We start from the raw sequence: 27,893 nt of genomic DNA on the forward strand, positions 1-27,893 counted from the left end.
GCAGAGAACATTTGTATTATGTACACATTTAAACAATTAGGACGTACTGCACTGTTAGTTCTACAAACTAGCTCACTATATAGAGAAGAGGCTGATTTAAATTATTTAGAAATCCCACTGTTCAATTAATCTAAGAAAACTGGATATATTTTAAAATTATTGCTTTGAATTCTTCTAGTGAGAATGAAGCACTTAGTGCTTCAAAGTGTTACAAGTCGATATTACTTTAAATAATGGTGTTTAAACAGTTACTTTCATTCTATATTAACAGGCTTCGTCCTCACAGATGAAAGGCAGAATTGTCTAGATAAAGTACAGTAAACCAACCTAATAGTATTTCTACTTAAAGTACTGAGCTACAAAATAAGAAAAACTGACAACTGAGTCTATACCATAAAGTTTTTTAAATAAACCAGTAACACATGGACAAACTCCCATGCTTATTAAATAATTTGTTGGAATAATTTAAATGTGTTGCATGAATTTTAAGAAACAAGATTAATGATTTTCTGGTTAAATGCTAACTGCTGACAATTATGCTTAGTTTTCTCAAATTCTAATTTGAGGCTTTTGATTAATTAGTTTAAAAGCATTGTGATGGGGTGTGCTCCCCATACTGGCCCTGCAAGAGCTGAATTGGGCCAGGTGGGTCCAATTAGCTAATTAGCCTGCAATCAGGGGCACTTTAGAGGCTGGAGGCAGTGGCTCACCTGTGCAGGAACAGACAGGGTCTATAAAGCCAGGAAGCTGGCAACAGACAGGGGCTGCTAGGAAATTGGGGGCTGCTGGGAAAGGTTGCAGGAAGGCAGGCAGCAGTCCCTCCCTGGGAAGAGGGAGGAGGGTTTGCAGATGGTACACCCAGAGCAAGGAGAGAAGCCAGCAGTTGTAGAAGTAGTCCAGGGAAGGAGGAGTGAGGGCTGGGAGAAGAAAGCCCAGAACTCTTGGGTTGAAGGTCCCTGGACTGGAACCTGAAGTAGTTAGGCGGGCCTGGGTTTTCTTATCAGCCACTGACGCCGTGGCATAAATCAGATGCGGAGCAGTCAACTGGAAGTCTGCCTGGGTCACTGTGGGAATGGCAGAGATTTGAAGGACTGTAGCTTAGAAGAGGGGAAAGCTGAGTAACCTAGCCAGAGTAACCTAGCTGAGTCACAAAGATGATGCTGAGGTTCCTGGGACCAGAGAGGAGCTGCAGACCAGAGTGAGAGAAAGAGAGACAGACAGTGTGATGGCATGCAACCATGGGAAGGGGCATCAGCCTCGCGAGCTAATCCCCAGAGTGATCATAAGGAGGCACCAGACCAGCAGTGAGTGATGCATCCCTTGACATGCATAATTTAACAATATTATGATGTGCTCTTTAATCTGATCAGTAAATTATTTAGTGTAAGGTAATACAATACTTTTTTTTATATGATGTCTTACATATGTGAGTCCTGCTCAACAAGTTTTGTTCTATGTAACAGAATGCACTAGGCAACCTATATAAGGAATCACTATTGGCTCTTTCTATAATAAAGAACAAAATGCTTACCGTAGGTCTACATAAACAAATTTTCCATCCATGGCAAAGCGTGTCACAAATTCTGTTGGTTTCACCTTTATCTCACCACTCTTTTGTGGAACAATATAAGGATGCAATCTCCCAACTGCAACAAGACAGTTAAAGTCACTGCTGTCTTTTTCTGCATTTTTCTCCTCTTCCACTCCCACCTTGGTAGGAGGCCAGCTCTTCAGATAGCCAGTACAATGGATTGTACGGTACTTTTTGTGCTCTAATTAAAAAAGTAAAAAAAAGAGGAGTTAAATTCCCAAATGAAAATTAAATTTTAAATTTCTCTTCCAGCTGTTATGTTTTGTGCCTACATACAGGTCTGAGCCCTACAGAGCTGTAAATAAAGTCATTGAATAGCATCTTAAATGTTCTCACACAAAAGAAGAAAATTAAACCAACAGTTTAGTAATACGTATTGCTTTCATTTACTGCAAATATTTTATGCAGGTTTTTTTGTACTGTGAATTACATTAAGCTGAAGAGACATTCTGTAACTTGAATATCATAATCTTAAGCAAGGAGACAGATATGGTTATCGAAGTGTAATTGCTAAGACTAAGACATTTTCAGCAAAATGTAAAAGCTTAATTTCTGTTTCTTGAATTTATAGTATATACTGCAATTCATTCTAGTGGATCTCTCACCATTTAATTATGTAACATTCAGGAATCACTACAATCAGCTCCAGTCCTGCATCTGTCCCACAGTAAGAAGTTTACTATCATACTACACAAGAGAGCAGATGGGGATATTTTGCCCAGCGACATTGGGGCAAACCTTTATCATTCCAGAAAGTTGCATGGGATTGTTAGTGTCCATGCACTGCAGACAGGAACTCTTGTTTTTAGAGTCCTATACGAAGATGGTTTGCCCCAAAGTAAACTGCATGGAATTCAATTTATCTACCTTGGGAAAATGAAAGATTGAGTCATTTCCATTGGTATTTCAACACGGGTTCTGGGGCATGTCTAGATGTTTAGTTCATTAAGTCATTGTTTTCTTAGGTACTGATATATGCAGTTTAAGAACGAAATGCTGGCCCCTTTACAGACAATAGGAGTTTTGCCACTGACTTCAATATGGCCAGGATTTTACACTAAATGTTATGAAAGAGTCAGAGTAAATTAAAATTATTCCATGGTTAATATCAACAAAGCCAGCTTTACATTTAAAATAAAAATGACAATTTTTGGAATGTCTGACAATTTTAGTAAGCCTTGGAAAACTATTTTAAATATAGAGTCTAAAACAAAAGCTTTGTTTAAATAAAGCGTTCAAGTACACTGAAAATATGACAAGTGTTTACTATCGCTCATGGAAACCAAAAAAAGCTATAAAAAGATGGGATGTAAATCAGCCAAAAGTTGCACTAAAGAATTAAAGAGACAAGGTGGATAAGAGAATATATTTTATTGGACCAACTTCTTTTGGTGAGACCCAAACTTTCAAACCATGACCTGAAGAAGAGGTCTGTGTGGCTCAAAAGCTTGTCTCTCTCATCAACAGAAACTAGTCCAATAGAAGATATTACTTCATCCACCTTGTCTCTCTAATTTCCGGGGGCCAACATGGCTACAACGACACTGCATATTAAAGAATTAACTTTAGTAGTTTTTATAATAAAAGGAAAAATCATACCTGACATATAAATACAATAATGTATTTTTGGGAGGGGGGAGAGGATTTTCCCCCCCACCACCACTTAAGTTATCCTGTCCAAAAACAGCAGATTTTGCAACCCTATTAATAGTTATCTCCATGACAGATATTTCTTCTTGCTCCTGTGCTTTGAACTGCTCCAGTTCCATTCAGTAATTTTCGTCAGGCTTCAAGATCCCACCAGAATCTCACGTACGCTCACAAGCAGTGACTGATTCTTTTTTTTCCCCCCTAGGGGGATAACTAAGACAGGCTTTTCCGAGATCATAAAATCAAGGTCTTATCATGTATATCTTATTCCCTACAATTATTTTGTGAAGTCACTGCTACCTATTTAGGCCCTGTAACTGACTCAGAATTTAAATATACCATATTTAAAAACAGAAATCCTCCAACTCAGCCACACTGAGATACCTTTCTTCTTTGAGTTGGGCAAGCATTTCTTTTCTTCCTTGACTGTGATCCTACTACACTTCATCCGACAGAAGAAGGAACGCCGAGCACCAGAATGCAATCGAGCTGATCCAGCTTGAAAATCCATACGTACTTGCAAGCCAGCTTGTAAAAGTTTAATAAGACAGTCAGAAAAAGGTCTTTGGACTACACAGAATTATTTGTATTTAAATCATTAATATATTCTCCCAATTGCCTTACTGCCTCTTAAATTTTTGCACGTACAATTAACTATTGAAAAAACTTAAATGAATTAAATAAGATGAACAAAACATGATTGTGAAAAGTGGAAGCTAACAAAATATTTTAATATACTATTCAATGCTATGCAGTCTTATTTAGTAAATTAAGATTTTAAAAACTTTCAATTTCTATTTGGTAGGGGGGAAGCTGCAAAGCTGCTTATAAAAAACACTATAAAATAGTGATCAGCTGCACAGTACATAATGTTCTCCATACTAGCAAAATAAGACTTGGTTAAATTAGGATTGACACTTAGCATTTTCAGAGAAGACAGTGATTCTTGGTATTGAAGCATTTTATCCCATGCTCGACTACATCAGGTCTTTTGTATTGACAAGACCTATCAAATACAAGAAAAAAAGTAGTATGCCTGGTTAAAAAAAATTCATACCAACTCTTGGTAAATGTCTAACAATGTAAACTTCAGTCATTCTTATTACCTAAAATGAGCTCCTTTCTGATGTAGCTTTCAACTTGTTTGTGTATTCTAAGCAGCAGTTATGCATTCAAACATGATTTGTTTGTGCAAATCATATGAACGTGTTTGCACATATATGCTTGAATGCCTGAATATGCCCTACATAATAACCGAACTTAAAAACAAATGAAGGCATTACATTAAAAATCTGAGTATATTTAAATAGACACTTACTTTTGGCATCTATAAGCTTTTCTCTTGGTGAAGCGTCTGAAGAGGATAGTTGCTCCTTCACTTTGGCAACATCTTTTGGATGCAAGTAGTCAAATAAACTTTGTCCAATCAAGCTGGCCTAGTGAAAAAAATGTTAATTTAAAAGCTGTGCATTATACACTCTATTCCGCATCTCCTCACCGAGGAGCTTAATGTTCAAGGCTGTTTTAGAAAAGATCAGAATTTCCAGATATCTGAATTATTCTGTCTAAACTAACATTTATCCATTGAATTTTTCAAACAACAGCTTTGCTGAATTCTTATTTTTGTTTCAATATTTAATTAAAAGCATATGAACACTACAGAAATTAGTAAAAAACATGGTGGCAGAAATGCAATTATATTTTACCAATTAAGTTACATGGTGAAATCGGAAAATATTCATTCATGTTGTTTTCCTACCTTTCAGTTTTTAAGGGGTGATGGTCTCTCTTACTGCTGGCTAGAGAAGGGTAAGGGGGCAGACAGCCTAGTTTAAACTCTAAAAATGCTCTGAGGAAAAATGAAAAGTGAAGGGGTTTAAAAGTAGATGTGGGTGGCACAAAGGGCTCAAAAAGCTTCTCATCAGCCACCGGGCAAGGCAGTTCAGGCCAGAGATTATAACCTGCATCTTGGTAAAGGGGATAGCACTACACTGGTCTTCATTCTTTCTCCCTTCCCTGAACTAAAATGAGTCTAGATTGGCTGGTTTCCACACTACAGCAACACAGATGTCAGTGTAGGACTATTCAATCTTAAAATCTTTGAAACTAAGCAATTACCAAGTTGAGTTTCAATTTACTTGCACGGTTGAAATACTGGTTTTCTAAAGTTCAGAGAATCATTCACCATCCAAAAGCCCAAATCCCTGTCAATAAAAGGTGGAAGCAAGGACATCTTCAAAATATATTTTTCTCTTGGGTTGGTATGTAAATCATTTCCTGAAGATCATAGTTTGAAATTAGATGCCAGTAATTGGGTCACAATGTTCATTGTAGTTGCAGAATGCTTCTAATTTCAAAGTAACGAACCTTTGGAGTAATTGTGTTGAAGAGGAAGCTAAAGCCAAAAGATTTAAAGAAATCATGCACGAGGAACGGTATTTATAACAAAACCAAACACATTATCTAGAAACAAATTTCATTTTAATAAAAAATGACTTGATTATAACTACCTGATCATAATTAAGTATCTTGCAGACTGATTCAGAGACAAAAAGAATTTTTCCTCTATCACATCCAACGACAAACAGGAACCCATCTGCAGTCTATAAATATAAAAATTAGTCTTTTATAAAATCATACAAACACTAATGAAAAACAGCTATATAGAATGAGTATATTAACTGATGCTGGAGATTATAATTGTACACCTCAATATTTTAGGTGAATTACAGTTTATTAAATAAGAGAGACCAATTAAAATGACGGCAAGTATCCAATTAGACCATGACACAGAGCTAAAAAACAAAAATGATTTTGGGAAAAAGCAGCTTAGCTGTAGTACAGTTTAACTTGGAGTTATTTTACAGATTCTTGCTAAAGGATATTATTACATGCAATAGACTAGGCAAACTTTGGCAAATGAAAGTGTGATAAGAAAATATTGTAAGTAAAAACAGCTACTTTCATAGGTTAATTTCCACATCTTTCAGTAACTTAAGTGTATACTTTGAAAACCAAATGAAGTGTAGAAAATTTGCAGGCATATTAAATGGAAATGAAAGATTTTTTTTTGTATAAGTGCACACACTTAGATATTTACATAAATAAAATGAACATATCCACCTAACACATTCATTATGCAGTTTTTATACAGATTTACGATACTCATGGGTACAGTTTGCATAAATGCCCTATTAACACATATAGTTTCCATGTCTCTTATAGAAAAATCCTGTGCATATAATTCTATTGTTAGAGTTTATAAACTGAGTCTTAGCAAAGATATCAAAGCACTGACTTGAAGGAAGAAATGTAAGGAAAAGCCCTTTGCAGTCAACTGAAGTTAAACCAAGCTTTAAAGAGGACATCACTTGATACATGGTTTCTTTTTACTTACCCTAAGGATTAACTGTCTCAGCTCACCATCCTGTAAAAATGAAGGCTTATATTGGACTTCTGCAAAAGAACTGGTAGAACCTGCAAAACAGCAAGTTATTTATAAATGTTATAAAAGAAACAAAATTTAATCATTTGTTTCCTTTATAAACAAAGCTGCATTTTCATCAAATTCACATGTAGAACACGCACACAGTGCTTTCTAACCATAAAAAATAGTTTTCTGCTTTCCATACTGGAATGTACAAATTCACTTTTCTTTTAATAAATAGGTCATTAAACAGTCATAACCTCATCTCAGGAATTCTAGACCTATGCTAAAGCAAATGTGTTGGGATAACACCCAGAACACAAGACCAGATGTTTGCAAAAAATGAAGAACCCTGAGGAAAAAACAAGTAAAAAGGAAACAATTTTAGGTGGGGACTATTTTAATTAGATCTTAACCAGACTCAAGGTTATGACTTCAGTTCAAAATGAAAGAGGAGCTTTGTATGTTATGCAAGAACTCATGCATGTTACCAATGTGGTGTGACTTCTCTCTCTCTCTCTCTCAAAAAAGAAGTTTGTATTGAAGTATATTACTAGGATATTAATTTATAGAAGATTAAAATATTCTGCCTTCATCTTTGAGATTTTTCTACACTACCCCTTATGCAGAAATAACCTTGAGATGTGACAGGCAATGTAAGTGCAAAAAGGAGTTGGTACTCAGCAGCAGCAATTCAGTTAACCAGGGCAAAATTGTAGAATAGATTTAAGCCAGATCACATGGAACTGTCAAACAACATCAGCCACGACAGGCTTACTCCTGAAAAAAGTGCCCTTATACCAGCAAGTGTTCAGCACCACTTGTTTTATGTCTCCTCAGAGATAGTACCTCTAACAGAGCCTTCCCCTAGAAGGTCTCTATTCTACCATGACTCTACTCCAAACCCCACTGTATCTTCCCTTCCCCAAACTGGATAATATTAAGTAAACAAACCAAGAACAGCCAAAATAACTGTCAGTAACATCACCGATTTGATTTTGCATTGCTTCTGTGTAGAACCGCTGTGTTTTTCATTTTAGAATCGATCATTAGCTACATATCATTAAGAATATCACTTAAGTAATAAGGGAAGTGGTATTTAGGAGAACTAAAGACACTTCTACCTACAAGCAAATGAGAGATTAAACATTTTTATAGTCCTAGGTTTGATAGATGTCTAACTTGATCTGAATCCTGCCCGCACCATCAAACATTGATTAACATACAAAAAAGGCTCCACCATCCTTGTATATACTAAGCTCTCTGCATGGAGCTGTGTGTGTTAAAATCCGTAAGCTTTCCCCTCTTTAAGTACTGTTCGATGGAGCAATTCCTTCAGTCAGCCCCTTTTTCCATGTTCCTCCAGCTGCCCAATGGCATGCCTGCCATGGCATACACTCTGGTTTCATTCATTCAGATTAGATTTCCATCTTTTCTGGATAACTTTAGAGACAAGGGGTTGTTAAACTCTCTGATGAATCTTGGCATGTGTTATAAACTCTTTCCATTTAACACCTAGTATTTTCTCCTGAGGCATTTGCTTTTGAAGGCATTTAGACATGTCTAAACCTTTGGTGGATATCCAGCTTTCACATCCACACGTTAGGTGGAAATAACATTTGAGTTGAAGATTAGCAGTCTGGTCTTTAACTAGTAGCTTTTTAATGACCAAATCTTTTTTCAGCTGTTGAATGCAGCTGCCACTTTGCTAATTCATGACATTATTTCCTTCTAAATATTCCTTGGGATAAACATTTTGAAAACAGCAGGCCTACATAACTTGCATCCAAGAATCCTAGAAGAGTTGGTTGAGAAGATCTCTAAATCATTATTAATTTTTAACAAATCATGACGACTAGAGGAGTGCTAACACTGTACCTGTGTTCAAAAAGGGCAAGCAGGATGTCTTGGATAACTAGCTGGACATCAATCCCAGGCAAAATAATGGAAAAGCTGATACAGGATTAAAGGATGTGAATATAATTAACACCAGTCAATGCAGCTGTACAGAAAATAAGTCTTGTCAAACAAACCTGATTTCATTGTTTGATGACACAAACTTGGTTGATGTAGATGTATTTAGACTTTTGCAAGGCATCTGACCTCACAACATTCTAATTAAGAAACTAGCACTATACAATATCAATACATCATGTTAAATGGAAGAACTTGCTAACTGACAGATCTCAAATTAGTAGTCATCAATGGGGACTCAGTGTCAAATGGGAATGTTTCTAGTGGTGGTCTGCAGGGACCAGTTCTAGATCTGATGCTATTCAGTATTTTCATCAATGATCTAGAAGTAAATATAAAACCACTACTAATAAAACTTACTTGACATAGACCACTGGAGTACCAAATAATGAGGAGGACAGAGTAATCATACAGACTGATCTGGATCACTTGGTGATCTGGGCCCATTCAACCAAAACGTGTTTCAATATAGCCAAATGCTGTAGTCAGTTGAGGGTAAATGGAGGTAAACAGAGTTTACCCCCTTGACATTTGGGGAGTGGAGTTTAGATTAGTTTACCAATTTACTGATGACCCAATTGGGAAATTAAGGCAGGCACACCTGTAACACTGCACTTGGCCACAAGTGGATGTGCAGGGACAGCATGCACCTGTTACACGAGATTAGCGAGTAGGACCAGGGAAGTGAGTTTATCTCAATACACGGCACGAGTGAGAATGATACTGGAACACTGTACTTCTGGTATCCCTGCTTTAAAAAGATATATGGAAAAATTGGAGAGAGTAAAGAAAAATGCCACAATAATGATCTGAGGACTGGAAAAAATGCCGTATAGTGAGTAATTTTAAAGAGCTCAATCTGTTTAGTTTACCAAAATGAAGACCAAGAGGTGACCGGACTGTAGAAAATGCCAGGTACTAAAGGGCCCTTTAATCTAGCAGAAAAAGGTATAACAAGAACCAATGGCTGGAAATTAAAGCCAGAAAAATTCAAATTAGAAAGAAGGCACTTGCTTGATCCCCATTGTCTAGAGGAAGAATACTGTTGCTTTGGAGAGGATGCATCATAGGACAACAAAAAACTGATTCTCTTGAATAAAGTCATGAGAACCAAAAGTTATAAGATTTTTATTGCAAAAGGAGGAAATTCTGATGTAACTGAGAAGCTTAAGTTTTTTTTTTTTTACGCTAATAAGAGCTTCAAAATCTAGAAGACAAGGTAAAAATAAAACTAGGAGCAGCTAAGAGAATTTAAACAGAACTACTGTGTGTGTGTGTACACAATGTTGTACCTTATAGATATAACTAATGTATCACTGACAACAAACAAAGTGCATGCAAGAGTTCAAGATACACGTAAAACTATGTCTGGGGAAGAAGACTTAGATACATGGTAATACAAATTACCAACAACAAGGGACATGAGAGTAAGTAAATCTAAAGAGCAGACATGTTGACTCAGCTGACTTTTTGTTCCTAAACTTATGTTTCAAATGTAACTGCTTCTTTGCCACAGCATTTCACTCTAGTCTTTGCTATCACATAAACATCTACATTTCGTCCTAAATAACTAAACGTAAGAACAACCTCTAAAATAAAGTGCAATATCTTCAAAATTCAATCTTTTGGTAAATATATTTAGTGAACCTGAGAGTTGAATTCTCTAAGTATAGATACAGAATAGCTAACAGTTATATAATTGTAAAGAAATTCTGTTGTGTAATTCCCATTAAAACAAGGAATTATAAGATCAGTTTTTAAATTACCTTTTAATGACTTGAAATGCTGCACAGCCATTCGCAATACTGTAAGTTTGTCTAATTTACGTGCCATAGGATTGCACTGAGGTATCATAGCAGATAATTCTTCTATCAAGTTATTCATTTTATCTCTTCTTCGTTTTTCTGTTTGACTATGAGCCTCCCTAAGAAGAAAAGTATTTTAAGCAAAGTTCAAAAGACATACATTTTTCACTAGATTTTCCCCTGTGCTATATACATCAACTTTATCAGGGGGACAAATTGTATTGTGAGAAACACCATCATCCCGGAAGAACTTATGTACAATGCACATATTTGACAGCTAATCTGTCACCTGATTCGCCTGAAATATGCAGCAGCTGCTTATGGAAAATGATGTGATGTGAAATTGTGAAAATAAAACAAAAAAAACCAAAGTAGCATGAACTTGCTGAAAAGTGGTTGGAACAAAAGAGAAGTGGAGACTTTATATAGTGTTTTGTCTCTGTTCTTTCCCATAATGCTGAATTTGATTTTACAGAAAACATTCCCCTCTATGCATACACCTGTGGCTGCACATTACTTTTAAGGACCAATTTTAAAGAAAATCTCTGGTTTTACAGAAAAGTTAACTTTGACTTTTCTTCCAAAGCAACCAATTTTTAAAAAAATATCTGGATTAGTTATCCCACAATAGCGTTGTTTTTCCTATTTTCCTCTCAAATCTTTGCATTTGCTTCCATCCCATCCATCCCCAGACTAAAACTTTTTTTCTGACACCAGGTAGTCATATACTCTGTTTGCCTTTTCCTCTGTGTCTATACAACGGAAGACAGAGACTTAGCTCTGTAGCCATAACTTTACAGTGGCACAGCTGCACTGCTGAAGCGCTGCTAGCGCAGGTGCTCTAAGCCGATGGGAGAGAGCTCTCCTGTCAACTGAATTACTCCAACCCCCGAAAGCCTCACTAGCTATGTCAGGGGGAGAAGCTCTCCTGCCAACGTAGCACTGTCCACACCAGCCCTTTTGGTCGGTGTAACTTACATTGCTCAGGGGAGTGGCTTATTCACATCCCTGAGTGACATAACCTATACTGTCGTAAACTGTAGTGTGCACGTAGCCTAACAGACAAACAGTTGGGGGAAGTTCCCAGCTTAGTTGTACAACACCTGGAGAACCCAATGAACAGGTAGTTTATTGCAACTGGGATAGATGGATTCAGGGGAACTGTATCGTGCAGAATGCATTTCACAGCTGGTGATGAACAAAAGTTTTATGATTTGCAGTCAGGAAAGGAGACTGAGGTCACAAACACGCTGCCCAAGGAAGCTTCTGGAAAACAACAGTGGGGGAATATAATGTTGAACCAAGCCCTAAAATATTCCTCTTGTGAACTGAATGCATAACTTTACTTTTTTTGATTCGTGAACAAAGTAATTCAAAACAAAATTAAGAACAAAAGGTGAAAATTAACAAAGGACAAGATTTTATATACAGGATTTTATATATATATAATCACTGGGACACCTACTGAGAACTGAATTTTGTGTTTACCACGTAAACCAAACAGCAAGGATAGTACATCACTAGAGACTTGTTGATTTAGTTTGACAATTACTGTTTAGATTTAAATTATCAGATAATAGTTTTGAGTAAATATAAAAGAATGTTTACTAATTATTGTATAATAATAAAGATTTTGGTAATATGAGATCACATTACAGGACTCTGCTATTAAACCTTTGCTGAGAAGAAAGGAATGACCAGCATTTTTTGTTTGTCAATGCCACAGTTTGCTGATTAGTGGATTGTGGATTAGAAACATTTGACTGTTACATTACAAAGTTCTTCAAGTCACAGAGGAAGATTCTCCAATTTACACCAGCTGTCCCCTAGTTTACACACGCCATGAATATATTACATTAACTAATATATACCTAGTAAAACCACGAAGTAGACATTTTCAAAGCCAATGATGGGATTTAGCTATACAACTTACACTGCCGTAAATGGAAAATTAAACCCCCAATCAACTTTGAAATTTCAACATGAGTTTAGAAAAAAGTTTAATGTATTTGAAAACTTTGAACAAAACTATGAATTATGACTTTAGATTTTGGTAGAAAAATGTACTTTTCCAAATTACTATACCTGAAATATTTAATTTTTACATGTTCTCCATCTTCACTCCTAGAAAAACAGAATACAGTTTTACATATTTACATAAATTTATATATTAAATTTTTATAAAAACCAGTACATTAATTCAAAAAGATACATGAAATATTGCTTATTAGTGCACAAAGTTCTGTAAGTCTCAATTCTTTAGGAACTGTTCCACAACGCAAGACCAAAACATAATAAACTGCACTGAATTTAACTTTGAATGTTCACACAGTTTAAATATTATAGTCTAAAAATAATGGAACACACGATTGGTTTAGGCCCCACATTTGGTCTACCATAAAACCTGTAATTTGGTGAGAAATGTTCCACAGATTTTTAACACTAATACTATTGCCAAGAAAAACAAACCAACCACAGTTTAGGATAGACATACAATATTTTGTACTTTGTTCAGTCAGCACATTTTTCTAAACATAGCAGTAACATTAGTGATACCAGTCTATAAAAATATAAATGAAACAAAGCTATATTGTCTTCTGTCGTGAGAAGCGAGGGGAAAATGGTAAACATTTGCTAATTGAATGAAGGTGGTCAGCACACAAACAATTCTGAAAAAAAGTATTTACAAGTGTAAGAATATACTGTAGCTGGTACACTGTCACTGATCTGAATAACCTGCCCCTAACTCCCAGTCCCCTCCCACCCCCAGCCTCATCTTCCCCATCGACCAGGAAATCTTGTCCAAACCCATTCCTTACTCCTTGCAGGTCTGACTCTTACCCCTCTTCCACACTGCCTGGTCCCAAAAGGAGGTCAGTGAGAGCACAGGAGGACAGGCTCCCTGTCTCGTGCACAGACTCAGCACAGACTGCAGCAACCCAGAGCAGCAATTGCAGAGAAAGTCCTGCTCAGTCATGAGCTGGAGCATGATCAATGCAAATGAAATCTTCACGGAAATTCAGCTCCGTTTCTGAGCACATACTCATAGTCAGTAGAGCTGAAGGGCACCTCAAGAGATCATGATGTCCATCCTACGGTGCTGTGGCAGGACTACATATACCTAAGCCGTTCCTGACAGATGTTTGTCTAACCTGTTCTTAGAAGCCTCTCAGAGGGGATTCCACAACCTCTCATGGAAGCCTATTCCAGTACTTAACTATCCTTTGATAGTTTTTTTCCTGTTATCTAACTGTGACAGACCATACCCTTATGTTCACCACTTTTACAAAACTATGATGCATTTTGTACAAAGTATGCCTTGTGAGGTATCATTTGAAAATTCATAATCTACTGAACATTATTGTCCTGATAAAAATGTGTGTAGCAACATTGTATGTAAAGTTATAAGATTTTACTGTATGGCATTGTTGAGAGATGCTCAGAGTTTAGAAAAACAATCCAAACCAGTTCCTCAGGAAAAAAAGTTTAGACAACACCTCAGCCAGGTGTCAACATAATCAAGTGGACTATTACGCAGTGGAGCATCCATTCTTTGGGAGGAAAAAGAGTATGAGCTAGAAATTTACATTTTGGCAATGGAACAGGAGGCGGTTTCTGTCCAAAACAGATTTGCTGTTGCCTGAACCCCAGCTGGAGAGGATTCTCTCAAAGAAGATAAACGCTTTAAGAAGGGGGAACAGAGGACACATATCACCTCATCTTTACTCTTGCATCATCAACATTGGAAAGACAGAGGAAGCATCAGTGAACTGCGGGACTGGTCCTTACTGAAGGAATTCAGCCAGTAAAAGCATGAGGTGAGAAAAACCTTTACTTTGAATTCATTTAGCTTGTTAAGTTAGGTATTAATTTGCATTTTACCTTTTATTTCTTTGTATCCGATCCTGACTTTTATGCCTCATTATTTGTAATCACTTAAAATCTTTCCGTAATGAATAAACTTGTTGTTTTATCTAAACCAGAATGTGTTTGGATCCGGTTCCTCTTTATCTTGGGTGCTGCCCCCTGGCAGTACACCCACTCTCTAGGTCTCCCCACCCATGGGAACCCCCAACCCTCTATCCCCACCTTGCCTCAGTCTATGGCTACTGCCAGTCACCACCATCTAGCCCCCGCTCACTGGGGCGGACTTTAGTGTACAAGCCATTCATCACTGGCAAAGTGGGGTTTGGACCTGCTGCCTTTGCCTACTCTGGGCTGCACCTCTGCAACCCCAGTACCCTTCCAGGCCTTTAACAAGGCCTGCAGCCTGGGGGGTTTCCAGGCTGGAGCTCCCCAGCTCCTCCAGCCTTCCCCCAATCCTGCTCCACTCTAGGTACCTTACTCAGCTCCCAAGCAGCCAGGCCCATCTCTCTCCACAGCTAGAGAGAGACTGCCTGAGCTCCTGGCCCATAGCCTTTTATAGGGCCAGTTGTGGCCTGATTGGGGCGTGGCTCCAGCTGAGGCTGCCTTCCCCATCAGCCTAGCCTTTGGCTCACTGCCACAGCCCTCTCCCAGGGCTGGCTGCAACTCTTTCAGGCCCAGAGCGGGTGACCACCACGCGACAGCATATTATTTCCTATTAATGAAATGATGGGCTTTTTGTGAGCTTGTACTGGACAGAAGGAAAGAACTTGTCAGTACAAAGACGCACACTTCTGGAAACAAGTCTGGGACTGGGAATTTGCTGGTGTCACTCTGCAATATAGTTCAAGAATGGATGGCTAGAAATGCTCATATCATTCAGCTTGGAGTGATTTTGCATGCTAGAAGCTGTGGGTGAACAGGCCAGGAGTGGTTGTTCTTACAGCAAAGCAGTGTGAAATGCACGCCCGGTTGTAGGGTTGAGAGGACACAGCTGTTCAAGTGGCCAGATTTGTACCCTGGGGAATGTCACCCTAGCCTAAATCTCCTTTGCAGCAGATCAAATCAATTAGTTCTTGTCTTACATTCAGTAGACATAAAGAACAATCAATGACTGGCCTCTTCATAACAGCACTTAAGATATTTGAAGACGATTATCAGGTCCTCAACACGGTCTCCTCGTCTCACGACTACACCTGCCCAGTTTTTTTTAACCTTTCATCATAGTTCAGATTTTCTAAACCTTTTATCATTTACGTTGCTCTCCTCTCGAATCTCTCCGATTTGTCCACCTCTATCTTAAAGTACTGGACACAGTATTCCAGCTGAGGCCTTGTGTAGTGTGGGACAACCTCCCGTGTCTTACATACAACACTCCTGTTAATACACCCCAGAATATTAGCCTTTTTCGCAACTGCATCACATCGTTGGCTCATATTCCATTTTGATCTACTATAATCCCCCCAGGTACTTTTCCGTAGTACGAATGCCCAGCCAGTTCCCATTTTATGGTTCTTCATTTGATTTTTATTCAAGTGTATTACTTTGCACTTGTCTTTACTGAATTTTGTATGGTTGATTCAGGCCAATTCAGGATGCCCCCAGCAACCCTTTTTCGCCCACTCTTCTCCCCAGGGCAATGCATGGGGCAGGAACTTCCCCAACTCTCAGGAAAGCCAAGCGGGCTCTCTCCAACCATCCCTGGGATACAGCAAATGGTACCATGGCCCACCTCCCTGGGATAACAGCCTTCTATTGCTAACTAATATCGTCCATTGCTGTAGCTCAAGATGTCTTGCAGTGCTGAAACTTTAGGGTTCAAACCCTGCTGACGATGCATGATTTGGGCAGGCAGGAGAGGGTAGAAAGATGAGAGCAGTTTTAAAACCAAGTTCTCTGGTATACCTTTTTCTTTTTTTAAAAGACATCTTCAAAATTACATACAATAAAAGTAAGTGAACTTTCTACATAAATAAATCACTTGAAACGTCAGACTTATTGTTCACATGCAACCTTAATTCTGCATCAATGTGTTCAGGATAGTATATGATCATGTTATTAAAAACTATTTTTTTTAATAAGAACCTGCCTCATTAAGTGCAGTCGTCCAATAAATGAGGGGGGAGAATTAAGGTTGCCTGGGCAATCCAATCTGGAATTTCCTGACTTTTGAACACTTGATTTGCCAACTTAAATAAATATTTAATATATTTTTGTACATAACTGACGTTTAATTTCTAAGGCATGATACATTTGAATTATAGTACACTGTACCAGAAATTTGGCTATACAAGCTGTCTAAAACAAATTTTAGTCAATGAGGTCTGGTTGGCTCAGGGAATTGTCAATGACTAGATTCAGAGCACTTCAGAAACTTTAGATTCCTGGTTCAAATTAGTACACAGTCATTATCTGTACAGGGCTTGAAAAATCTACTTTTCGTTGAGTCTGAAATTTCCCATAGAACATTGGGATCCTATGCCATAAGTTCTGCAGGAGCAAAAGCTGTTAATTTTTCAGAAATGGATTTGTTTGGACTACTTATTTAAAAATCTTAAGAGGTGCAGGGAACAACTGAACATATCATGTGACAGTGGAAGTCAAACGTTTACATTCTGGACACATATTGTAGTTTGTTGAGGTTCAGGAAAAGAAAGTGCTTTCACTGGTACAAATGCAGCATGGCGATTTTATTTTCATTTATTAACATGATGATTCTCAAGCTGTAGTCTGTGGACCAAAAGAAGTCTAGAGAGCTTGCTGGTCCAATGTGCTGGCTCTCTTCCTTTCTTCCAGCTGCTAAATAACATTCAAAATACACCTTAAGGTACAATACTTTCCTAACAGTGTTTTTCCATGTACGCAATTGCTGTAGCTGCCCCAGGGATGTTACGTGCTCGTGGATGGGAGAGGAGCAGTCCACAAGATAATCTCAGTATTAGACCATGCTCCACACTATGAAAGAGTTTGAGAACTCCAGCATCAAATCTTTCTAGGTTGCACTTCTGTCTAGATGCTTATGTGACTGCCTACCCACTTCATCATTACACCAACACCATATTTTGCAGTTCTAGGTTTAAGAGCTAATTAGCCAATCAACCAGACACTAAGTGATATTCTTGTTTGTATTTGTAATACCCCTATACTACAAGTTAGCATGCCTTTACTGAAAAAAGGAGGATAGAAAAAAGTTACGGTTTGAAATTCTAGCACCAGAGGTATATAACCAAAGGTCTTGGACCAGAAAATGCCATTATAGAAATCCACCTAAAATCAGCTTGAGGGAGTCAGGACTCTGTCTGTCTACAGTTCTTGATCTCCCAGGATTTCCAAAGAATGGATGTGCAATACTGTTTTCCCTTTAAAATAAATGTAATGGGAAACTGCACAAATATATTACGAAGTCAAGCAAGAACAGATGCTTGCCTCCAACTGGTATTGTCTCATCATGATGTAGAGACAGAGTAGAAGCAGACCACTTACTGGTTATCAAAATCACTTCCTTTGCGCTTTTTTGGAAACTCAACTGAAAATGTGTTGAAAGAACAGGCAGTGGCAGGGTTGGTTATTGGATTCATAAGGGTGGAGACTGCAGAGGCAACACATTGGCTCCCTTCCATCACAAGATTATCTGTAAATGAAAAAAAAATATGACAATAAAGCAAAAAAGAGTATTATATGTTCATTTTTATTTTGATCTTAAAAACAACTCTCCACCCAAAAGTACCTCATCCAGAGCTCTGGGTGTCTTCGACATACACTTAAATCCACAATACTAGAAGTGTGACAATATAAATTGTCAAATGAAGCAGCACTTCCCCTTTCCCCCAACCATAATAAAACTTCAACTAACCACCAGTCATTAGAACCAATAAAACTTAAAATGCATTCCCCATATGCACGATCCCACCAGCTACAATCCCGTCCTGTAATATCTCAGACTTCCAAAAAATGCATGCTGATACAGATGAGCTTTTCAGAGTGAGCAGAAGATCAAAATATTGGGGCTTTTTCAAGCCAGGGACCAAGCACAAACAAAACCTTACAAGGATACACATATCGTATATAAAAGACACTCTAAATTACTAACAAATTTCTACAGCTCTATACTTTAAAAAGCAGCTAGGCATGCTAAAAATATTTTGTACAAATGGAATCATAGAAATGTATGACTGGAAGGGATCTTGAGAAGTGATGAAGTCCAGCTCCCTGCACTGAGGTACAACCAAGTAAACCAAGACCATCCCTGACAGATGTTTGTCCAATCTGTTTTTAAAAACCTGCAATGATGGGGATTCCACAACCTCCCTTGGAAGCCCAGTCTAGTTTTTAATTATCCTTATAGCTAGAACACTTTTCTTAACAGCTAATCTAAATCTCCTTTGCTGCAAAATAATCCCATTACTTCTTGTCCTACCTTCAGCGGACATGGAAAACAATTGATCACAATCCTCTTATAACAGCCCTTAACATACTTGAAGACTTATCAAGTCCTTACTCAGTCTTCTTTTCTCAAGACTAAACATGCCCAGTTCTTTCAACCTTTCCTCATATGTCAGGTTTTCTAATCTTTCATCATTTTTGTTCTCTCCTCTGGACTCTGCCCAATTTAACCACATCCTTCCTAGAGTCTGGTGCCCAGAATTGTACGAAGTACTCCAGCTAGGGACTCATGAGTGATGAGTACAGGACAATTACCTCCCATGTCTTACATACAACACTCCTGTTAATACACTCCAGAATGCTATTAGCCTTTCTCACAACTGCATCACATTGTTGACTCATGTTCAATTTGTGATCTACTATTCCCGCCCCAGATCCTTTTCAGCAATATTACCAGCTATCCAATTATTCCCCACGTTGTGGTTGTGCGTTGATTTTTCCTTTCTAAGCAAAGTACTTTGCATTTGTCTTTTTTGAATTTCATCTTGTTGATTTGAGACCAATTCTCCAATTTATCAAGGACATTTTGAATTCTAATCCTGTCCTTCAAAGTGCTTTCAACCCTTCTCCACTTGGTGTCATCCACAAATTTTATAAGCATTCTTCCCATTCCATTATAGCACCGGACCCTTGTGTGACCCTACTAGAAATGCCCTCCCAGTTTAACAGTTAACCACTAGTATCTATGCTTTGAACATGGCTTTTCAATCAGTTGTGCACCCACCTTATAGTAATTTCATCTAGACTGCATTTCCCTAGCTTGCTTATGAGAATGGTATGTGGGACTGCATCAAAATCCTTACTAAAAATCAAGATACATCATGTCTACTGTTTCCCCTTATCCACCAACCCAGTAACACCATCAGTGAAGGAAATTAGGCTTGTTTGGCATGATTTTTGTTTGAAAAATCCATGCTGGCTATTCTTTATAACTTTATTGTCCTCTAGATGCTTACAAATTCATAGATACTAAGGTTAGAAGGTACCATTATGATCATCTAATCCGACCTCCTGCACAACGCAGGCCACAGAATTTCACCCACCCACTCCTGTGAAAAACCTCTCACCTATGTCTGAGCTATTGAAGTCCTCAAATCGTGGTTTAAAGACTTCAAGCAGCAGAGAATCCTCCAGCAAGTGACCCGTGCCCCATGCTACAGAAGAAGGCGTCCTCTAGATGCTTACAAATTGATTGTTTAATGATTTGTTCTAGTCTCTTTTCAAGTATTGAAGTTAGGCTGACTGGTCTATAATTGTCCAGGTCCTCTGTTCCCCTTTTAAAGATAGGTACTATGTTTTCTCTTCTGCAATCCTCTGGGTCCTCACCCATCCTCCATGAGTTCATGAAGGTAATTACTAATGGTTCCAAGCTTGCTTCAGCTAGTTCTTTAAGTATCCCAGATGAATTTGATCAGAACCTGCTGACTTGACTACCTCTAACTTCTCTAAATATTCTTTAACCTGTTCTTTCCTAATTTTGACCTGTGTCCCTTTCCCCCTGTTAATACTGTGTTGAGTATCTGGTTACCATTAACCTTTTTAGTGAAGACTGAAGCAAAATAGGCATTAAACACTTCAGCCTTTCTGATGGGATCAGTTAGTAAGTGATTTACTACCATTTTCAAACCAAGCAAGAAAAGTTACACATGTGTATGTAGGTACCTGGAATTCTTCAAGATGTGTTGGCCAGACATACTCCATTTAAGGTATGTGTGATGGGTTGGATCACAGAGACCCCCTTGGGACTGTCACCTGACGTGCTGAGACTATGTCTGAGCCCATTTTCCCTGCCAGCTTGGGACTTCAGAACCCTGCTTTGTTGAGCCAGACTCACTAGCCTGCTGCAAATGCAGACCCAGGTCTGAACTACGTCCCCAAAGCTGCAGACTTAATTGAAAACAGCTTAAGAAGTGGTCCTGTTTCCAGCACCCAGTTCCCAATGGGATCCAAACCCCAAATAAATCCATTTTACTCTATATAAAGCTTATACAGGGTAAACTCATAAATTGTTGGCCCGCTGTAACACAGATAGAGAGATATGCACAGCTGTTTGCCCCCCCACCCCCCAGTATTAATACATACTCTGGGTTAATTAATAAGTAAAAAAAGTGATTTTATTAAGTACAAAAAGTAGGATTTAAGTGGTTCCAAGTAATAACAGACAGAACAAAGTACGTTACCAAGCAAAATAAAACAAAACATGCAAGTCTAAGCCCAATACACCAAGAAACCAATTACAAATAAAATCTCACTCTCAGAGATGTTCCAATAAGCTTCTTTCACAGACTAGACTCCTTCCTAGTCTGGGCCCAATCCTTTCCCCGGTACAGTTCTTGTTAGCTCCAGCGGTAACTAGGGGATTTCTCATGACTGGAACCTCCTTTGCTCTTTCATAGCTTTGGCACAAGGCGGGAATCTTTTCTCTCTCTGGGACCCCACCCCCGCTTCTAAAGGGAAAAGCACCAGGTTTAAGATGGATTTCTGTACCAGGTGACATGGTCACATGTCCTGTGAGGCCCCAAGCCTTCATTCTTCCCGGCCTGATTCACAGGAAGGCTTGCAAGTAAACAGAGCCATCTACAGTCAACTGTCCTAGTTAATGGGAGCCATCAAGATTCCAAACCACCATTAATGGCTCACAGTTTGCATAATTACAATAGGACCTCAAAGTTATATTTCATATTTCTAGTTTCAGATACAAGAATGAACACACTCAATAGATTATAAGTTTTGTAATAATACCTTACAAGAGACCTTTTACATGAAGTATATTCCAGTTACATTATATTCACACTTAGCATATTTTCATAAAATCATATGGAGTGCAACATCACAGTATGCATGTGCCCAAGACTGGAGTCTTTTGGCCAGCAGTGTCCACTGTGCCCACAAATGTGCCCTAGAATTCAGTGCCCCATTATGAAGGCATAAAAGGGCAGAACAGGAGAAATGCCACCATCTCATCTCCACAGCAAAATCCAGGTGACATGGGACTAAAAGGGATAGAGGATGAGTCATGGAATATGTAATATGGCCAATGCATCTTTAAGAACTCCAGTTACCGCAAAGGCAAGAAACTTCCTTTCTTATTCAAATGCTTGTTCTTTGGCTACTTGACTAGTTAAGATGACTCCCAATGTAATAGAGATTGCAATTCAGATTCTTAGGACAACAGAGATTGTAACATAGCCTTTCCAAACACAGCATCTGGTCTGAAAGCTTCAATGCTAGTGCATTGCTTTGTAAATGTGTGAACAGATTCCCAGCTGTCTGCTTCGCACACGTCCACAAAAGGAAAACAATTTCAAAGATGCTGCAGAGGCTGCCTAACTTCAGGTAAAATGAGCTCTGAGAGACGAAGGAGGACCCACTTTAGCCACTTCATAACAGGATCTCACACAGATCTCCATCCAAGATCATCGCTAGATAAGTTGGTTTCCCCTTCATCTTTTCTGCTATTGAAACAAAATCTTGATGTGAAGCTAAAACATGTTGTCCTCTACGAATAAATGCTAATGCACATCTGACAGGAAATGGAGCTTAGCCTCTGTCTTAGAAGCACATGGTTTAGGGAAAATATAAGCAGATGAATCTGTTGGTTCAAATGGAAGTCTGACAACTTTTGGTAGAAATTAGGCTGACGCCTATCAGACACTTTGTTCAGAAAGAACATGGTATATTATAGGGCCCCACCCTTCTTGCAGAGATAACTGCAACTAAAACTGCCATTTTCATAGGGAGAGAGATGTAACGATATGCACATTGCCATTGGTTCGAAAGGCAGGACCATCGGTGCAGACAGAACTAAAGTTAAGATTTCACACTAAGATTCCCACACTTATGGGTGGAAACGTCTTAGCAAGACCCTTCAAACACTTTACAACAATGTGACCAGCTACTGGAGGGTGATATATGCATTTTCAAACAGCCCTAATTATGATACAGTCCTTAATTACATGAGAACATGTTATTTTGGTACAGGATCCCTGCTAATTTAAAGCACAAGATGGATTACAAGAGGGCAGAAATAAGATTGCAAAGGCAACTGTAAATCTAGCATTTCCTAACATTTGAGTTCTTGACTTTGCAATCTCAAAAATGTATGTTTGACATAGCTTTTGTTATTTTTTGCATTTGTGTGTATTATTTGTATATGATATAGAGGAAAATTCACTTGACTTTTTTTGCTTTCATTTATAGCAGAGAAGGCTATAAGAATTTTTTCTACCTTTTATCCTAATTATTAAAATTTCAGTATTAGTATGTGATGACTTAATATAAAATATTTGGGTGCATTTGCATTTAATCAGTCCCTGAACATTTATTTTTAGCACTGCCCATTTTGTTAGGTTGTATCAATGTCCAGTCAATACGACTCAAGGAGAACACTTCAGTAATGGGTAGTTACATGGGATACTGTGAGAAACACTTTCCACACTAAAGTGGCTCCTTCTATCGAAAATCCAGAAAAAAAAAAAAAACCACCATAAAATTCAAATTCTGTTAAGCAACCAAGATTAATTTTTTTTATGGAAAACATGTAAAAAGTAATATATTGAAGAACCTATTTTTGTTTAAGAAACAACTACTCTACATGCTGCATACTGCAAGTAAGAACTGAAGATCTTTATTACAAATAGATTTAAAACATACTGCAGCATCTTAGAATAAATAAAGTTGGATTAGAAACAAAATACTTTTGGTTAATGTCACAAGAAATGAAATTGCCACAGAATGGGCCCATTACCTTACTCTATCCCTACATTTTTTCTGAAAACTTTACCAAGCATAAGATAAAAAGATATCAAAGCTCAAGTTTAAAAGTCATAATTTACTCACAGTGATATATGCAACACGTGAAACAGAAGTAGTTGTAGGTAATTAAGTCTGTGCAAGTTTGAGGTTACATTACATCAACCACTTACAAAGTCACACCAAGTCATACTATTTAAGCCAAAGATCTGTCCAAATGATGCCTTAGACTATGAAGAGAGTATCTTTTCCTTGAGTTTATAACTACAACAACCTGCTGTAGGCTGAAACAAATTACATATCGCAGCCTTGGAAAGTTTAGGACATAAAAAAATCATTATTAAACAAAGGGAACATTTTGGCATCTTCAGATTTGTATTATTCAATTAAAAGATAGACCGCTTAATTTTAAGACTGTAGAGCCAGATTTTCAGAACATGAGGTGCACAAATTAGATGCGTACACAACTGCAGAAAACGCATACACAAATTAAACATATAATTTCTGTACCTACTGCCTGAAAAGGGAGCTTTTAATTTTGTATACTCAAATGCCCCTTGTTTTTTTTTTTAAAAAAAAGACACCATTAATTTAAAAGTCGAAAATTACTTTTATAAACATAAAATACTACTGGATTTTTTTTTAAATTTAACACCACTTGAATTAATTGCGTTGAATGAAGTAGGAATTATGTATTTGTACCAGTGCAGGCCAGTGAACTAGGTTCATCTAGCAATGATAGCAGATCAATCAAGGAAGGTAGGTGAACAAACTGAAATCCACGATTTGTCCTTTCAGAGACTTACTTCTGTAATTGCATATGTTCTAAAATAGCCTTTGTTTAAAAGGAATTTTCTTTCCACTCCTTATGGCTTAAATATTTCCAATCAACCTAAGAAAATTACTAATCTCTCGCATTCATCTTTCATTTCTATCTACCTTACTTTCTTTATGATTCACTGTAACTGATATGCTGTTACACTTCTTCTCTGACGGACTTATAAAAACACTACCTAGCTGGTGCTGGTGAAGATTTCATTACTAAAGGAGCTTTCTTTTGGCAATCTGTAGTTTTAACCTGTCACTACGGGGTTTGACTCAAGATTAAGAAAACGGGGAACTGAGGGACAAGTGGGAGCCGCGATCGGCTGAACCTGCGGACGCGGCAGGTAAACAAACCTGCCCGGCCCGCCTTTGAACAAGCGGCGTCCCAAGTTTGGGAACACTGACCTAGGTAATGGACTCATATAACTGTAACAAAGTAGGTACATTTAAATTCTGCCAATAGCATTTTTCATATTCTATAGACAGGGGCACACACTGGAAATCTCTTACCCTGGAGCAATTAGTCCCTCCTTTGCACAACTATGGCTTTTATTAAAGTTGTGTCAGCATTTCATTCTTATAATTTAGGAATGAAAATGCATTTTCATGCTAATCCTCTTTTTGGGGGTAGGAGGTGGGAAGGGAAATTACTCAGAACTCTCATGCTTGTTCTTAGCCCAGAGGTGAATTTTTGTTGGGGTATGCTTGAAGAAAATTCTATCAGCAGTTTGAGTTGTCAGAGCATAAAAATGGTGGTTTTTTCATGCTTTAAGAAAACTATTCAGATACTTTTTATGCTCAAATTAATCCAGAATATTTTAGTAGCTCAGACCTGGCATATTCCAAGATTTCAGCAAAGAAAACAAGCTTTGACAAGTTTGAAAAAGTCTGAGTAAGAAATAAGTTAGGAATGAACGTAATAAGAGACTGGACAGTTCTTTACCAATGAAATGGCCCAATCTTGTAAATCCTTACAAGTTCCATTGACTTCAGGGTTTTCATATTGTGGCCTGGAACATGCACAGAGTGCAGTCACACAGCAACAACTCAGCTAAACACCCACAAACAGAAAATAATCACAATTGGTTTAAATTTTCGAAAACAGCAAATAATCATGGGTGCCCAACTTGAGACTCAATTCAAGGTGCCTAATTGGCCCTTTTAAGGCCACCCAAAACTTAAAGCACTCAAAATCAATAGTTACTTCTGAAGACTTAAGACAACTCTGTTTATCTAAATCATTAGGCACATGCATATAGGATCACAAGTTAGATTATTCAAATAATTGTGCCCCATTTGATAGGTTGTTTAAATTTTGTTTCTTTTTAATAAAAGGATTAGTTTTCTAAAATTACTGTAATGAATCATTACTGCTGAGATACATGCAAGAATGAGGAAATTACATCTGTTCAACATATATAGGCATTACACACAGTATTGTGCGGGGAGCAAAGTTACAGTTGCTATGACAGCTATCATTTTGAAGCTCCTAAATTGTGTACACCAAAAAATTTCAGCAACAATGTTCCATTAACAAGGGTGTGTGTCCGTGCGCACATTAACTATCCTTTGTTCAGAGTTTTAAAATTTAACATAAAAAGATTTCAGATTATTCACACTGATGTTTAGCATTCAGATCACAGCAGAGAACAAAATTTCAAAGTTCTGTCAGTGTTTTAAAGAGATTCAATAGCAAAAGTAGTAGATGCATACTGACCTAAATTAATTTTTTCACTTTTTGTACTACAACTCACACACGAGCAGAAAACCCACCACACATAATGGGGAGCAAGAAACCGAGACTTAGTACTGAACACATTACAAGCATGACAGTAAATAGATGATAAACACTTAACGGGTTAAACCAAAATCATCAATAATTACTAGTACAGACAATTTTATGTACTTGATATTTCCTCAACAAAAAATTCATAGAGCTATCACTGTCTTGAATAAGCAGTAGTCAAAACCCAGTGATTTTATCAAATAAACCAGACACGTTGAACTCTGGGGTACAGATGTGGGGACCCGCATGAAAGACCCCCTAAGCTTATTTCTACCAGCTTAGGTTAAAACTTTCCCAAGACACAAAATTCCCTGTATCTGGGATTCAGTATGCTGCCACCCCCAAGCGATTTAAAAAAGAATCAGGGGAGAGACCACTTGGAGACGTCTTCCCCCAAAATATCCCCCCCAAGCCTTAACCTCCTTTCCTGGGGAGGCTTGAGAATCAACAAGATGAGCACAGACCAGCCTTGGGTTTTTAGGACACTAAAACCCCAGTCAGATTCTCAAAAAACAGAACTTTATTAGAAGAACAAAAAAAGATAAAAGAAACACTGTAAGATTAGAATGGAAGATAATCTCACAGGCAGTCAGATTCAAAACATAGAGAATCCCTCTAGGCAAAACCTTAAATTACAAAAAGACACAAAAACAGGGATACACATTCCCTCCAGCACCGCAAATTTCACAAGCCAAAAAAAACCTTGGAGACTAACCCATTTATTTGAGCATAAGCCTTCGTGAGCTACAGCTCACTTCAGACAATGTGTGTACGTGCACACACACCACCCAGGATAACACACAATGGGTGTATGTAGATGTACACACACCCCGGGGATACAAAATGCACACTCGGGAACGCACGAGGCAGGAGCTCCCTAGCCCCGCACTGGCTACAGGGCAGCCCCCATCGGTCGGTCGGTCTGTCTGTCTGTGGTCAGGCCCTGCCCCCGCCCCTGACCTGCCGGCGCCGCTCTCTGCTGCTGCTGCTCCTCCCCCTCGGCCCCCGCCTCGGCCATGGCGAACGCCCCCGGCCCCAGCGGCACGGAGCGGGCGAGGCGAGCCCGCCCGGCAAGCGGTTGACCGAAGTCCCGCCGTGGAACCGTCTGAGCCCCGGCTCTCAGCACCGCCCCCTCAGCCGCGCGCCTCTCGCGAGATCTCCGTCAGAGCGGGCGGGGGAAGTTGCTGGTGCCGGCTCCTGGGCCTCGCGGCAGGGCGCGAGGTTCCAGGCGGGAGCCCGCAGCGCAGCCGCACGTGGCTCAGCCACAGGGCTGCAGACAGCACGTTGTCCTCGTGCCCCTTGTGCCTGCAGCCCCTTCCTCGCCCTCTGCCAGCGGCTGGCCGGGGTGGGGGTCGCAGCCTGTTGCTCCCAGGTCCAGCGCGTGTAGCCAAGTAACGTCCAGTACCACAAACCCTGAGACACGGCCTCAGGGCGCTTGGTTGCCCCACGCTGCACCTGGGGCCATGATGACAAGACTACCCTGTGCTGCCAGCCCCATGCCTACAAAACTCTTGAGTGAGGCCTCCCACGCTCCCCGTCAAATCATGACCTTTTAATTCCTGGGGGTCTTTTTATTTACCTTCTGGTTTTTTAAGCGTATGAGTGGTTTGCTCCAGTCACATGTTCAAGCCTTCCTCCACAAATATGAGGCCCAGAAACTTACTTACAAAAAGAAAAGGGTGAGATTCTCACGTATTCACATGACTCCTGGAGCTGGGGCTTTAACACACACCAAATATTGTGAGACTTGCAATAAAAATCGTGAGCATTGAGAAA

General features: G+C 38.8%; 1 protein-coding gene across 8 annotated transcripts in view; it reads right to left on the reverse strand.

Annotated features, from left to right (window-relative positions):
* Positions 1 to 27,246, reverse strand: part of ARNTL2 (aryl hydrocarbon receptor nuclear translocator like 2) — a 59,690-nt gene extending 32,444 nt beyond the window's left edge. For 4 of the 8 annotated variants that reach the window (XR_005227806.2, XM_037915220.2, XM_007063029.4 and 1 more), the window contains exons 1-9: positions 27,078 to 27,245; positions 17,795 to 17,942; positions 12,533 to 12,571; positions 10,409 to 10,566; positions 6,639 to 6,718; positions 5,752 to 5,844; positions 4,560 to 4,677; positions 3,626 to 3,769; positions 1,532 to 1,772 (exon numbers count right to left, since the gene is read on the reverse strand). Coding sequence is in view for 5 of the 8 variants with exons in the window: in XM_037915220.2 (XP_037771148.1) it covers positions 1,532 to 1,772; positions 3,626 to 3,769; positions 4,560 to 4,677; positions 5,752 to 5,844; positions 6,639 to 6,718; positions 10,409 to 10,566; positions 12,533 to 12,571; positions 17,795 to 17,942; positions 27,078 to 27,135 (1,079 nt within the window). In the remaining 3 variants the exon portion in view is untranslated. Of the gene's footprint in view, positions 1 to 1,531; positions 1,773 to 3,625; positions 3,770 to 4,559; positions 4,678 to 5,751; positions 5,845 to 6,638; positions 6,719 to 10,408; positions 10,567 to 12,532; positions 12,572 to 17,794; positions 17,943 to 26,832; positions 26,854 to 27,077 lie in introns of those variants that run through there. The other 4 variants (XR_006287990.1, XR_005227802.2, XM_037915219.2 and 1 more) reach the window with 3 other exon arrangements.
* Between the last annotated feature and the right edge of the window lie 647 nt (positions 27,247 to 27,893).

Source organism: Chelonia mydas, chromosome 1, assembly GCF_015237465.2.
Source record: "Chelonia mydas isolate rCheMyd1 chromosome 1, rCheMyd1.pri.v2, whole genome shotgun sequence".
NCBI classification, from domain to species: Eukaryota; Metazoa; Chordata; order Testudines; family Cheloniidae; genus Chelonia; species Chelonia mydas.